Below are 15,529 nucleotides of genomic sequence, written 5' to 3'. Positions count from 1 at the left end.
TGGCTCGAAGGGCCGAATGGCCTCCTCTTGCACCTATTTTCTATATTTCTATGAGATGAAGAGAAATTTCTTTAGCCAGAGAGTGGTGAATCGGTGGACTTCATTGCCACAAAAGGCTGTGGAGGCCGTCAATGGATATTTTTAAGGCAGAGATAGATAGATTCTTGATTTGGATGAGTGTCAGGGTTTATGGGCAGAAGGCAGGAGAATGGGGTTAAGGGGAAAAGATAGATCAGCCATGATTGAATGGCAGAGTGGCAGAGTAGACATGATGGGTCGAATGGTCTAATTCTGCTCCTATCACTTATGAATTTATGGTAATTGGTGACCTCCAATGATGTTGATTGTGGGTGATTGGTGACTGAAGTGTCATTGAATGTCAGGGGTAGGTGGTTGTACCCTTTCTTATTGGAGATGGTCATCGATAGGCATCTCTGTGGCATTAATGCTACTTGCCACATATCAGCCAATTGTCCAGGTCATTCTACATGAGAATATAGACTTGTTCATTTGCTGAGGGGCTGTGAATGGAATGAAAATTGTGCAGTCATCAGCAAATCTGAGTACTTTTGACCTTGTGATGAAAGAAATGGAAGGAAGACCATTGATACAGTTACTTAAGAGGGCTAGGATACGGCCCTGAAATTATGGGGCTAGGATGATTGACCCCCAATAACCACAACCATTTCTCCTTGTGCAAGATATAACTCAACTCATGGAGTATTTTCACCTTGATGTCCATTGATTTCCATTTTACCAGAGCTCCTTGATGCCACAATGAGTCGCATACTTCCTTAATGGCAAGGGCAGTCACTTGCACCTCACATCTGAAATTCATCTCTTTCATTCAGGGCTTTGGTGAAGTCTTGGCATCGGTGAGCTGGTTGTTGGAGAGCAAGTGTTGCATTATGGCACTGTTGCATTCATGCTCTGCCACGGCAATTCCAAAGAACTGGCACAGAAGAGGCTGCAGGGAGTGGTGTACTCAGCCTAGTCCATCACGGGCACAGCTCTGCCCCTCCATCCAAAGCATCTACTGTACATGAGACGCTGCCTCAAGAGAACGGCATCTATCATCAAATATCTTCACCATTCTGGCCAGGACTTCTTTTCTGCTACCATCAGGCAGGAAGGAGGTGCAGAAGCTTGTCCCACGCTACCAGGTTGAGGAACAGCTGCTTTCCTACAACTTTCAAGTTTTTCAACCAGCCTGTTTAACTATAATCTCACCACGACAAAGGAACAGTACCATGGACTTGTTTCTTTTCTAATTATGTTTTTGAACCAACCTTCCTTTAAAACATTGTCCCCAATCAAACATTTTTGCCTTCCTTTAAAACATTTTGCATAATTCATTATAATTTATGTATAATTAGTTTTGTGGGGTTGTCTGAGTCTGGGATGCTGTTACAAGCATGATAGTTCATTGTCCTATACTTCATTGTACTTGTGCGTATGACTATAAACTTGACTTGTTGATGGTGGCTTAAATCAATTTGCCAAAGTAGATTGATGGGGTAGTTAGTTAGCTGGATTGGATTTGTATTTTTTGTGAACAGGACATACCTAGGCAATTTTCCACATTTGTTGGATAAATACCAGTGTTGTACCTGTACTGGAACAACTTGGATAGAGGAACAGTGTAGGAAGGAACTACAGATGCTGGTTTAAACCGAAGATAGACACTCAGCGGGTCAGGCAGCATCTCTGGGGAAAAGGAATAGGTGACGTTTTGGGTCAAGACCCTTCTTCAGACTAAAACCCGATACCCGAAACATTACCTATTCCTTTTCTCCAGAGATGCTGCCTGGCCCGCAGAGTTACTCCAGCTTTTTGTCTCTATTTTTGGATAGAGGAACAGGTCATTCCAGAGTGTAGGTACTATAGCTGGAATGTTGTCTGATCCCAATGCCTTTGCTGTATCTCAGCGTTTACTTCATATCACGTGAAGTGAATTGATCTTGCTAGAAACTGACTACTGAAATGGTGATCTTAAGAGGAAGCTAAGATTCTTAATCTGTTCAACACTTCTGTTAGATTAAGATTGTATAAAAAAATGAAAAAAGGAAAACAAAAGAGGAATAGAGCAAAACCAATGAAGGATGCAGAAAGTTAAATGAAAAATGTTTACATTTGTTTAGGTAAGATTGTTTCTACATATCTGATTTTGTGATGTGGGGAATTAAAGTTACACATGTAATGTGGATAATTTACTTAGCTGTGGTATATTTGAGTGTTTTAATACCGAACAATTTTCTTCAGGTTATGGAGACCACAATTCAGTTGAATTCTGTCTGCCATTGTTTTGCTTAATTAATTTAAAAAAATTTGCATGCTGATTATTTTATTTGATTTGTCTCCTACCTGCATAAATTGGTGTCATCAGCAACCATGTATTGAAAATATTCTCGCCAATGATCAAGGCTTTCCTTACAGCATGCATTTCTTTTTGAACAGCAGGGATTATTAAAATAGATCTATGCTCAAGCAAGCTTATTCTGCAAGATCAAAATTTTAGTTGCTTTATTTGTTAAAAAAATGCAACTAAATGACAGAAATACTGCTTGGTCAGGGAACTTTGTAGATTGAAATGTAGTTGTGAATTTAAGATTTTATCTGAACATACATTTCAGACTTTTTGTAACAATTTATGATGTCCATGACAAAATTTTAATAAACCAACAAATTACTCATGCTCTCACTAATATCGTCAAATAGAGAATGCATTATCCTGCTGCTAAAGTAAATCTGTATCCCTTAAGGCCACTGTCTAACTGCTGTTGAATAAACACTAAGTCTGAATTTAATTGCCATTTGGGCTGTGAGTCATCATGCTGGTTTTTCTTTTAGTGAGATAATTTAGAGGCTTCATACATTCTCTTGTTGAATGATTGCTTTTTCTTCTTTATGCTTATGTATACCAAGTACAACGCTAACATTTGACTGTAGAAATTGAAGGAAATGTGTGGTGCAAGGCTTTTTGGGATATTATTGGCATATAGTCATAAAGAAGTACTCTCGAAGACTTGTATAGAAACATAGACATAGAAACATAGAAAATAGGTGCAGGAGTAGGCCATTCGGCCCTTCGAGCCTGCACCGCCATTCAATATGATCATGGCTGATCATCCAGCTCAGTAGCCTGTACCTGCCTTCTCTCCATACCCCCTGATCCCTTTAGCAAAAAGGGCCACATCTAACTCCCTCTTAAATATAGCCAATGAACTGGCCTCAACTACCTTCTGTGGCAGAGAATTCCACAGACTCACCACTCTCTGTGTGAAGAAATGTTTTCTCATCTCGGTCCTAAAAGACTTCCCCCTTATCCTTAAGCTGTGACCCCTGGTTCTGGACTCCCCCAACATCGGGAACAATCTTCCCGCATCTAGCCTCTCCAACCCCTTAAGAATTTTATATGTTTCTATAAGATCCCCCCTCAGTCTTCTACATTCCAGCGAGTACAAGCCCAGTCTATCCAGTCTTTCCTCATATGCAAGTCCCGCCATCCCAGGGATTAATCTGGTGAACCTTCTCTGTACTCCCTCTAAGGCAAGAACGTCTTTCCTCAGGTTAGGAGACCAAAACTGCACACAATACTCCAGGTATGGTCTCACCAAGGCCCTGTACAACTGCAGCAGAACCTCCCTGCTCCTAAACTCAAATCCTCTTGCTATGAATGCCAACATACCATTCGCTTTCTTCACTGCCTGCTGCACCTGCATGCTTGCTTTCAATGACTGGTGCACCATGACACCCAGGTCACGTTGCATCTCCCCTTCTCCCAATCGGTCACTATTCAGGTAATACTCTGCTTTCCTGTTCTTGCCGCCAATATAAATAGTATAAATGGAAGGGGGTGCCACAGAAATCTACCATTCACACCTCCAGATGAGGGTGCTTCCATTTATCACTGTACCTTCCTATTCACTTTTCAATGCAGCTAGCTAGTTATCAATTAACTCCCTAAGCTTTAACCTTTAAAAAAAAAATCAATTTTCTATGTATTTAATTTATTTATCTCTTTCCTGTCAGAAATCAATTATTTTTTTTAGTTGTAGACTAGGTACTTCTAATTTTGATTCACTGGTTGATTTCTGTAGGAAACGTTTTACAGGACATATGCCAGAGCACTGAGGGACATAAGAAAACTTCAAAAACAGGCCATTCGTCCCATTATTTCATTCCCTTATTGATTTATAGACATAGACATAGAAAATAGGTGCAGGAGGAGGCCATTTGGCACTTCCAGCCAGCACCGCCATTCATTGTGATCATCGCTGATCATCCACAATCAGTAACCTGTGCTTGCCTTCTCCCAATATGCCTTGATTCCACTAGCCCCTAGAGCTCTATCTAACTCATTTTGTACCTTTTGCACGATGCAGATTTAACCTTGGAGAAATTCTGTGAAGCACTTCAGGACATAATTACCCATTCTACAAATAATACTGAAAAAGTTGAAGATACAAAGTTAACGATAGTTTTTTTGTCAGGAATACTGCTTCACTCTTGCATTGGAAGGAACTGCAGATGCTGGTTTAAATTGAAGATTGACACAAAAAGCTGGAATAACTCAGCGGGACAGGCTGCATCTCTGGAGAAAAGGAATAGGCGACGTTTCAGGCCCGAAGAAGTGTCTCGACCCGAAACGTCATCTATTCCTTTCTCCAGAGATGCTCTCTGACCCACTGAGTTACTCCAACATTTTGTGTCTGTCTACTGCTTCACTCTTTATAGATGTCTGACCTGCTGAACTTTTCCAGCATTTTCTGTTTTATTCCAGATTACCAGCATCTGCAATAATTTGCTTTTGAATAATTATACTTAATTGTACTGGGAATGAGTACAATTTCATCAGTAATTTTCTCCTAGAGAAGGGATGTTTAAATCAGATCAGATTGATGGAAAGATTTGATGACAGAACAAATAATAAATACTATTGTCAAGTAGTTTATATTATAAATTGCACATTGGAGTAGACAAACAAAGTGATCATTTTTTCATTTGTAACTTTCTTCACTTTCCCAAATGTATGGGCTTTTCAGGATTTCACTGAGGCATAGAAATTATGTGCTATTGAAAAGGAAATACGGTTCAGGAGGTAAATAATATTTTCTAATTTTTATGCTCTTAAATTTAAGAGTTGGGATAAATCAGCTAACTAAGCACTAATCACTTTCTTTCTAACTTGGCACATTCTGGCTAATTGTTATAAAAACTCACTGAAGCATCAAGTGAGCTGGGAATGCCCTTGTGAAATAATATAAAAGTATCTGTACTCTGCAACTCAAATATGCCGCTCATTAATGGAAATTGTTTATTATTGAAAGGGGAATCGGATTCCATTTCTCAGCAATACCTTTCCTTATCTTTGTTAGAAAGAAGATTTAATAGAGCCTTGGATGAAGTGCAATGTCGATCCATTTAACTAATATCAGAACATCAGGTTTTAAAAAAAATTGACCTGAAAAGTTGAACATTATTGTGTACAAATCTTTGTATAGTGATTTGAGAGAATGCGTTGCAGCGGTAGAATTGCTGTCTTACAATGCCAGAGACCCGGCTTTGATCCTGACTACAGGTGCTGTAGGAAAATAACTGCAGATGCTGGTACAAATCGAAGGTATCACAAAATGCTGGAGTAACTCAGCAGGTCAGGCAGCATCTCAGGAGAGAAGGAATGGGTGACGTTTCGGGTCGAGACCCTTCTTCAGACTGATGTCAGGGGGGCGGGACAAAGGAAGGATATAGGTGGAGACAAGAAGATAGAGGGAGAACTGGGAAGGGGGAGGGGAAGAGAGCGACAGAGAAACTATCTAAAGTTGGAGAAGTCAATGTTCATACTGCTGGGTTGCAAGCTGCCCAAGCGAAATATGAGGTGCTTTTCTGTATGGAGTTTGTACATTCTCCCCATGACCTGCGTGGGTTTTCTCCAGGAGCTATGGTTACCTCCACACTTAAAAGATGTACAGTTTTGTAGTTTAATTGGCTTGGTATAATTGTGAATTGTTTCTAGTGTGTGTAGGATAGTGTTAATGTGTGGGGATCACTGGTCGGCGCACACATAGTGGGCTGAAGAGGCTGTTTCTGTGCTTTATCTCTAAAATAAAAGAAGAAATAATGATCATTTTTTTAAAACTAGTTGATGAATGAGTTTTTAAAAATGTTATTTTAAGATTAATACTAGAAACAAGAGGTGAAGGATTTGTTTGCAAAAATTTGAGATATGGACTATATTTTCATAAGTCGCTGGACATTCTGTTTAAAGCACATTTACAAATGACAATGGCAAACATTTAAAGAAATTATTCAGAAAATTCAGAAATTATTCAGGAGGGAACAATGCAATATGATCTGGAATCTTGTGTGCTGGGCTAACCCAGGGCTAACTTGACAGGTTCAATAGCAAATTAAACTGAACATATGTAAGATCGGAATTTATATAAGATCGGAATTTATATATCCCCATAGATCACAAAAACACATGTTATGGACCAGTTAATGTAAATTATTATACATTCATCAACAGTACTACTGTGCAAGGGGAAATAAGTTAAAAATATATTGGAAATGTAACCTATTAACATGGAATATAACCATCATTGGCCTTTGAAATATTCAGAATAACCACATATTGGAAAACACCAGGTCTGATTTCATAAAACCTATCAGGAGATCCAAGAACTAAGTAACTCAAAATGCAAGGCTTTCTTGGACTGGGACTCAAGGGAATAGGACATCTCTGAATGCACCTGAAGACCGAGATCCACCGGAAAATGTCATGATCCAAAGAACAGATGGTGGAAAGAGCACAGGAAATGCAGCACCTTATTGATTCTTCATGGCTATAAAGACCACTTATGGCCTAAGCATCTGGTCCCACCCTATTGAACAGCAGCGACAGAGTAAAGCTAGCAATCTCAGATCAATGGAAGATGTTCCTCAAAGTATTCTGAAATTCTGTCCTTGATATGAATGTTCTTGATTCTATTTCACAGGAAACTATCCAGACGAACCATGCCAACAGCTCAGCCCAACAAGAAGTTGAAAAGGTCAAATGAAAAGGTCAAATGAAAAATGACAAGGCCTTGGATTAGATGGGATCGCTATAGAAGTTCTAATACCTGAGAAGAACTTCAAATGCATATTCTCAGCCTCATTTCCCATAACTAGGAAGAAGAGGGTTGTGCCAGGAAATGTCAGGGATGTAATCAATGTAACCATTTCCAAGAAAGGAGGCAAATCTCATCACAGAACCACAGAATGAATCAGCAGAATCAGAATCAGCATCTTTCTCCACCACTTCCTTCCAGTGCCGGAGATGCTTCCCAAATTACATTGTGGCTTCTATCCATCTAGAGGCACTCCTTGTGACAGATCTCAGAAATGTAAGGCACAGTATCAATCACAATACACAACCTCACGCAAGCCTTTGCCACCCTCAGTTGTTCTGCCTATTTGGTAAATAGTTAGGAAGAAACTTTGCACTTGGATGAAGATGAAGGTCCAGATGAAGAGTCCATCTCCATCCACAGATGTCTGACCCACTAAATTCCTCCCGCAGTATGTTTTTTTGCTGCAGATTCCAGCATCTACCGTCTCTGGGCCACTTAGCAATGTTTATACTTAGTGCAGTAGGAGACCTCCAATTTCTAGCTATAACCAACTTTAGGGCACTAATTAAAATTATTATAAACTGAGCTGACGGTAATTAGCTTCAGTGCCCTCATTGTGGAGAGATATTACTGGGGCTCTTTCTCCTGATCGCGTTTTCATGCCTGACAAGGGAATACATTTAGATTTAAATTTGAAATTTAAGGTTGGAATGTAGAATTCACTGCTACAAACCCTCATCGCAGCAGAGTTCATAAGTGACTGAGATTAATTAAAAAAGATGGGTGTGGAGAGTGAGCACAGAATAGGCCGAAAGCTCATGTGAATTAAAACACTGACATAGTTTTGACAGACTGAATGACCATTTTCAGTCCTGAAATGTCCTATATTCCATACCTTTTCTGTGCAAACTCAAAATATATCAAAACGAATCAATAGCTTTAAAAAATATGTCAGTTTCTAAATGGTTGACAATTGCAATATGGTCTTGACTATGAACCAGGGATTACATGAGCTTCATAAAACAAGACTAACCCATCATTCCTTACTTAAATAAGAGATAAACATGAGTATCTGAGGACCTCAGAAGAAAATATAAATGTGGAATGCTCAATAACAATACGCTTTTCTAAGAATCAGAAGACAATGTTACCCAAGGAAACTTTAGGATTTGTATCACACCATGCCTTCAAGCTAATTTTATCTACTTTCAAATATCAACAATGGTTGACCTTAACATAGAAAAATACAGTATCAATTGAACAGTCATCCTCCCACGTCTGAAAAAGGGCCCTGACTCAAAAGGTCACCTGTCCATTCCATCCACAGATGCTGCCTGACCAACTGAGTTCATCCGAAGGTAGACACAAAATGCTGGAGTAACTCAGCGGGTCAGGCAGCATCACGGGAGAGAAGAATGGGTGACGTTTCGGGTCAAGACCCTTCAGACTGATGTCAGGGAAGGGGACGGGACAAAGATAGGATGTAGTCGGAGACAGGAAGATTAGTGGGAGAACTGGGAAGGGGAAGGGGATAGAGAAGGGAAGCAGGGACCACCTGAAGTTATAAAAGTCAAAAGTTCATCCAGTACTTCATGTTTTGCTCAAGATTCCAGCATCTACTTCCTTGTGTCTCCACTCTCCCATATCTACTCCTTACATCTCAGCTGATAAAAGTAATTCACCCTTTCTAGATTCCATTCACAAACTTACTCTATACTTCACAGACACAATTTAAGTTTTATGTTATCTCATGTAACTCAACCAACTTTTCACTCCCAACACAATTTTTTTTAACGGTCAATTCAGTCTATAATTTTACTTACCATTCACCTTGAAAACCTTCCTACTTTTCTTGTTCCTCTCTCATCTTCAACCCAATTCACCCTCCTTAATTCCCTCGGCCCTATTTTTCTTCCCAACACTGCCATTCATTGTTCATCACTTTATTCTCTCCTCCTTTCTCACCACCGTTTCCAGTGCTTTACTTTCTTTAGAGACATTCCTGCCTAATAAGTGATCCTATTGATTCAATACCGAGACCCTCCCATTTACCCAAGAACTTCCACGAATGCAGGATCTGGAACCACTCGCATTTACAGCAAGGGTTCAAGTTGAAGCTGATTTTTGTCAATGGACACTAACATGTGAACTTGGTTATCGGGTGCCCAAACCTTCAATATAGGAACATGCAAAATGGGAAGACGGAATTGGACTTAGAGCCACCGTTTCACTCCATCATCCATTGCCAGAACAGATATTTTACCTCAAACATATTTTATCTTGATGATCATTACGTCATTCGCTTTCCTTAATGTCCATGCTGACTGATTAAATATTGCTGAGAATTTTCCATGTTCAGAACGTCTACAGAGAGTTGTTGTCTAAGTTTCCAAGAGGTGACTCAGGAAAATAGCAGAAGACATTTTTTTTTAATGCTGGATTGCAGTAATAGGACTGATGGAATTAAGGAAGGTGAATTGGGGTGAAGATGAGAGAGGTATTGTTCCTCCAGTTTGCGTTTGGCCTCACTCTGACAATGGAGGAGACCCAGGACAGAAAGGGGAATTAAAGAGTTTGGCAAGCGAGAGATCATCAAGGCCAAGGTGCACTGAGCGAAGCTTTTTGCATATCTTTCATTCATTAGTTCTATGTGCCGTCTCTATCTCTTGATTCCCTTTCCCCTGACTTTCAGTCTGTGGAAAGGGTCTCGACCCAAAACGTCACCTAATCCGTTTCTCCAGAGATGCTGCCTGACCCGCTGAGTTATTCCAGCTTTTTGTGTCTATCTTCAGTGTGGAAAAGGTGATTAGTTCAGGAGTCTGACAACAGTGGGTAAGAAGCTGTTAAGTCTAGATGTCTGGGCTTTCATGCTCCTGTATCATTACTAAGATAAATAGTGCCAGTAACTTGTAATTTAAAAAGCTTTTATATAAAGATATTGTGATTGATTAAAATAATGGTCAAGGCCTTTAGAATTTGATTGTCTGGATTCCAGAAACTTCATGCCTCTGCAGCTGTGCAGTATTTGCAAAGTAAATCAATAAAGGCATGGAGTGCAGATGATCTTGTTTCACAATTGTATTCGCGTGGGTCAGGATGTTCTTTAAGGAAATGCATCGCTCTTGCTAGGAAACATAATGAAGTGGGGTAATGGTGGTGACAGCATGGACCGGTTTAGCTGCTGAGATAGCTGAGGATAATTACATCAGCTGAGTCACATAAAACAGAAAGCTCATGTTCAATTTCTAACTCTGCGACATTTGCTGATTTAAGCCATGACCTTGTTATTTACAGTCATCTTAGCGTGTTGAGTTAGGGAAGGAGAGAAGCAATCAGCAAGGATACCAGCTGCTGGTAACCATGGCTGAATATGACATAAAATACTGCAGTAACTCGGCAGCTCAGGCAGCATCATGATAGGTGAACATGGATAGGTGACGTTTTGGGTTGAGACCCTTCTTCAGAAGATCCTATCCATGTTCTCCAGTGATGCTAACTGACCTGCTGAGTTGCTCCAGCACTTTGTGCCCTTTGTGTATTAACCAGCATCTGCAGTTCTTTGTTTCTACATTGCTGAAAGGGATGTCTATGGACACACAATTAGTACAATACCAAACTCAGTTCTGCTGCACTCAATGGTGAATCGCCTACCAATGTTCACTGCAAAATTAATAGATTACAAAGTAGACATGATGCCCTTAACAGGAAGGTAGGAAACAGAGTGATCACGCTACTGTGCTTTACAGTGGGGGGGGGGGGGGGGGGGGGGTCTGACTTACCCCATTTGCCATAAGTGGCTGAGCCAACTCCAAACTCTTTCCATCATACATAAAGAAAGATTCTAACCTGAAACGTCACCTATTCTTTTTTCCAGAGATGCTGCCTGACCCGCTGAGTTACTCCAGCATTTTGTGTCTATCTTTATCATACTGTGCCACAATTTAATACAAGACGACTTTTCTTGGCCACCTTATTTGATGTTTGCTTCTTTCCTGTCATTCTCACAATCTGTTTTCCAGTTTGAAGTGTCAGCCATCTTAATGTTAAGCTGGTGTCAACTCAGAATCCTGCCACTAGGAATTGAAGGCATCTAAATCCCAAAGTGCGTACTATTCCATGAAGAATATTGTTCAGAATACTCTCCAAAATAGAAAAAAAACAAAACTAGATGATCCTTGTTCTAGTTTCATTGGAAAGCTCTCAGCTATCATGGCAGTTTGTGTTGCTGAACAAGAATTGGTATGACATTTGTAGAAACCTTAAACTCCAGATGCTGGTTTATACCAAAGATAGACACAAAGTGGGTCAGGCAGCATCTCAGCAGGTCTTCTCCCCTTCCTTGCCTCCTTCCCCCACCCTAGTCGATTTACCAGTGCCACAGTTCTCCACATTGTTTCCCTCTTGAGATCACACCTTCGCTAGCCAACAGTGGACCATCCTGCCCTGCCTGAAGATACACACAAAATGCTGGAGTAGCTCAGCAGGACAGGCAGCATCTCTGGATGGAAGGATTGGGTGTCGTTTCGGGTAGAGACCCTTCTTCAGACTCCTGAATGTGTTGTAGTAGCTCCGCGCAGTTAAAATTACAGTTAGAATTTAGGATTAGTAATTGTCACAGACATGAGCACAAGGAACCGCGCCCCACTGTGAGTCGGCGTGGCCAGGTGGAGTCGAATAACAAATGTAGGGAGGACACAATGAGATTGTTAGTTTAGTTTAGTTTAGAGATACGGCGCGGGAACAGATCAAGTACAAGGGGTCACAGAACAAGGGGTCACAGTTTAAGGATAAGGGGGAAGTCTTTTAGGACCGAGATGAGAACGTTTTTTTTCACACACAGAGTGGTGAATCTGTGGAATTCTCTGCCACAGAAGGTAGTTGAGGCCAGTTCATTGGCTATATTTAAGAGGGAGTTAGATGTGGCCCTTGTGGCTAAAGGGATCAGGGGGTATGGAGAGAAGGCAGGTACGGGCTACTGAGCTGGATGATCAGCCATGGTCATATTGAATGGCGGTGCAGGCTCGAAGGGCCGAATGGCCTACTCCTGCACCTATTTTTTTATGTTTCTATGTAGATCCTTCGACCACCGAGTCCGCACGGACCAGCGATCCCCGCACACTAGCACTATCCTACACACACTAGGGATTTTTTTTAAAACGTTTATACCAAGCCAATTAACCTACAAACCTGAGACACAAAATGCTGACTGACTGATCTGTCTGAAGAAGGGTCTCGACCCGAAACGTCACCCATTCCTTCTCTCCAGAGATGCTGCCTGTCCCGCTGAGTTACTCCAGCATTTAGTGTCTACCTTCGATTTAAACCAGCACCTGCAGTTCCAACCGACAAACCTGTCCGTCTTTGCGAGTGCGGGAGGAAGCCGAAAGTCTCGGAAAACAAACCCCATGCAGGTCCCTGGGAGAGCGGTCGTACAAACACAGCACAGACAAGCACCGGTAGCCAGGATCGAACCCGGGTCTCTTGCGCCGTGAGGCGATGACTCTACCGCTGCGCCACCGCGATGGAAAATAAAAGACGACACTGTCTAAAGCCGTACCTTCCTCTCCCTGTCACTATCATCTCGGTGCCCACCGAGTGGAACTTGGCCCACAGCAGTCCGTTCTCCTTAACCAGTCTGATAATCGGGACCATCCTGCTCGTTTCCAGATCCATAGGAAGGGATATATTACGCGCTCCAAAAACAAATTCCTCCTGGGTGGGGAAAAGTTTCCACCGTGAAGTTGCTCCGCTGTAGATGCGCCAATCCTTCAGTTTAGGACGACTGGCCGCACATCAGAGTGGGCGTCTCAAACCCACCATAAAAGAGACTTTTATCCATTCCCAAAGGCTGCAGTTGGCTTTGTTGAACGTGTGAATCCTCTATTAGAGATACATCAGAAGATGAAACGACAATATCTCTATCAGCGTTCAGAGCCGGCTGTGCCTCGACGACAATGTAGACAGACGATGCTTGTCAGAGATTGGAATAAAGCTGGTCACATACTGACTGACTAGGGGCGTGATTGTAGTCCGTGGCACAGAAGGTGGATGCGAGGCCAGGAGGGTCACATTCTGAGCGCCGGTGTGTGTGTGTTGTTGGTGTTGCGGGTCTGGCTGCTCGCTGCCGTCGCTGCTTTATCTAAACCGCTCTCATCGCTTCTGTCTGTCTCCAAGCGCCCCAGCTCTGGATCCATCCAGCCTTTCCCCGTCTGCCAGCCTCTCTCTACCAGATCAGGTCCCGTCTCGAATCGCCTGGAACTGGTGATGTTATCTCTCATCACAGACGCACGCTCGCTCAGCTCACCGCCAGGCTCAGTCTCACTCTTACCCAACTAACATTTATGCTGTGTTTCATCTGACACGTCGCGGTCACAAGATCTCTTCCGGGAGTCTCTTCAGCCTCTGTTCCCTTCCCTGGGCTCCATCCCCCCTCTCCTAAGGTAGTTATTTTTATCGAACGGCACAATGTCTAACTCTCCAATTCAATCTTCTAAATTGTTGCTAGACACAAAATGCTGGAGTAGCTCAGCGGGACAGGCAGCATCTCTGGAGAGAAGGGAACGGGAGACGTATCGGGTCGAGACCCTTCTTCAGACGAATTGTTCAAATTGTTGCCTTTGACTTGGCTGTAGATAAAAAATATATGTAGAGCAGTCAAGACGGCGCGAAGCTCTCCCATCGCCCAGCCTAGTCCTGGTGTATGCAGGAATGAACTGCAGATGCTGGTTTTAAACCGAAGATAGACACTAAAAGCTGGAGTAACTCAGCTGGACGGGCAGCATCTCTGGAGGGAAGGAACGGGTGACGTTTCGGGTCGAGACCCTTCCCATCAGGTCAATCAGCTGCTCGGAAAGAGAGAGAGAGAGGAAAAGTAAACACTGGTTTCAGCATCTGACGTGTCACTTTCCCCCCAGATTCAGGCACCAGCTACATGAAACCGCACCTTCACCCACACAAACCAGTTGCACAGTTGTGGCAAGTAAGTAGCAGCTGGCACCAGACAGCTTTGGAATATTCAGCAACCGGCGCCTCGTCGCTCAAGCCCTTGCTCAAGAGACAGAGGCGTTTGATGGCGCAGTGTTATTTTGCACGTTGTTTCCAGAAGAATTGCAATGATTTTTTTCATCGCTTAATTCAGAATTTAATTCGGAGTGAATTAGGATAACAAAGGGGCTTTTAAAAACTTCTGGATCAAGGTTGGGCAATTCCAGTGGCGATTTTCAGCGAAGTTATTGGGCAATCAATTACTTCCATGCACTGCCTTCCTGCTAATGATCCTCATTCTCAAAATTTATATTCTCTCGTTCACAAAAAAAAAAAAATGACAACGATTCAATTAGGCGCACGAAGTGCCATTTACGTTAATGGTCTATTATGTGAACAAATGGATGGATGAGTTTTATAAAATGGCCAAGTGATGAGTGTGTATGTGATGGGATTCTAAAATAAAAGCAGGAAAAAGATAGCTGAAAACACGGAACACAACATGGGTCTGAAGAAGGGTCTGGCACTTGCCAACAAACGGCTCAGTCTCTTTAGCAAGGGGGTTGAGCGGCTAGACGCAGGTTGCTGCTGCATCAAGGGGCTTCTGTGGACACCAGAAGTCAGGGTTCGTGTTGAAGGCCAATGCCCTTTCATCTGAATATTTTAATTTGAGTACAGAAAGTGCAGTAGAAAGTTATGATGCATTGCTTTCAAGGATGTGGAATGTTAAATTTGAAAAGATGGGAGGAAGCTATTTCACTGTGTAATTCTAGAAGGCAGTTTTGCTTGGTAATGGAAGACTAGGAAATTAATTAAATTAAGGATGAATGACAAGGATAGGGGATTGAATGCAATTGGTCTATCAAATCGCCAGCCAGCACAGACACACTGCGATGGACTGAATGGTCTCTAGTTGTTTTCTCCTACACTTTTTATTTACACTTTGTCTGTTAACTGTCAGATGACAATTTCGTATTTACAAATGTAGAATAACATACACAAATCATTGTAGAAAGAAGGAACTGCAGAGGCTGGTTTACGAAAAAAAGACACAAAGTGCTGGAGTAACTCAGCGGGTCAGGCAGCATCCCCGGAGAACATGTATAGATGACGTTTCATTTTATTTTTTAACCCAATATACTTGAGCTCAGTTAATAAAGGCGGAGCTTGAACGTAGACGTGGACTACATAATGAGGGAAGGAACTAAAGATGCGGGTTTAAACAGAGATAGGCACAAAATGGTGGAGTAACTCCACGGGACATGCAACATCTCTGGAGAGAAGCATTCCTTCTCTACAAGGATGCTGCCTGTCCCGCTGGGTTACTCCACCATTTTGTGTCTATTACAGTGTACTATGTTTACACATTTTGTTGTGTTTCTGCAAGTAAGAATTTAATTGTTCTATCTGGGACATATGACTGTCTTCGG

General features: G+C 42.0%; 1 protein-coding gene across 2 annotated transcripts in view; it reads right to left on the bottom strand.

Annotated features, from left to right (window-relative positions):
- Window positions 1–13,947, bottom strand: part of fam222aa (family with sequence similarity 222 member Aa) — a 168,640-nt gene extending 154,693 nt beyond the window's left edge. The window contains exon 1 of one of the 2 annotated variants that reach the window (XM_078421772.1): window positions 12,673–13,947. In XM_078421772.1, coding sequence (XP_078277898.1) covers window positions 12,673–12,788 — 116 coding nt within the window. In that variant the 5' untranslated portion in view covers window positions 12,789–13,947. The remainder of the gene's footprint in view (window positions 1–12,672) is intronic. The other variant, XM_078421773.1, reaches the window with a different exon arrangement.
- Between the last annotated feature and the right edge of the window lie 1,582 nt (window positions 13,948–15,529).

The sequence above is a fragment of the Rhinoraja longicauda genome, chromosome 25 (assembly GCF_053455715.1).
Source record: "Rhinoraja longicauda isolate Sanriku21f chromosome 25, sRhiLon1.1, whole genome shotgun sequence".
NCBI lineage: Eukaryota > Metazoa > Chordata > Chondrichthyes > Rajiformes > Arhynchobatidae > Rhinoraja > Rhinoraja longicauda.
This window is presented reverse-complemented; position numbering and strand designations above follow the sequence as displayed.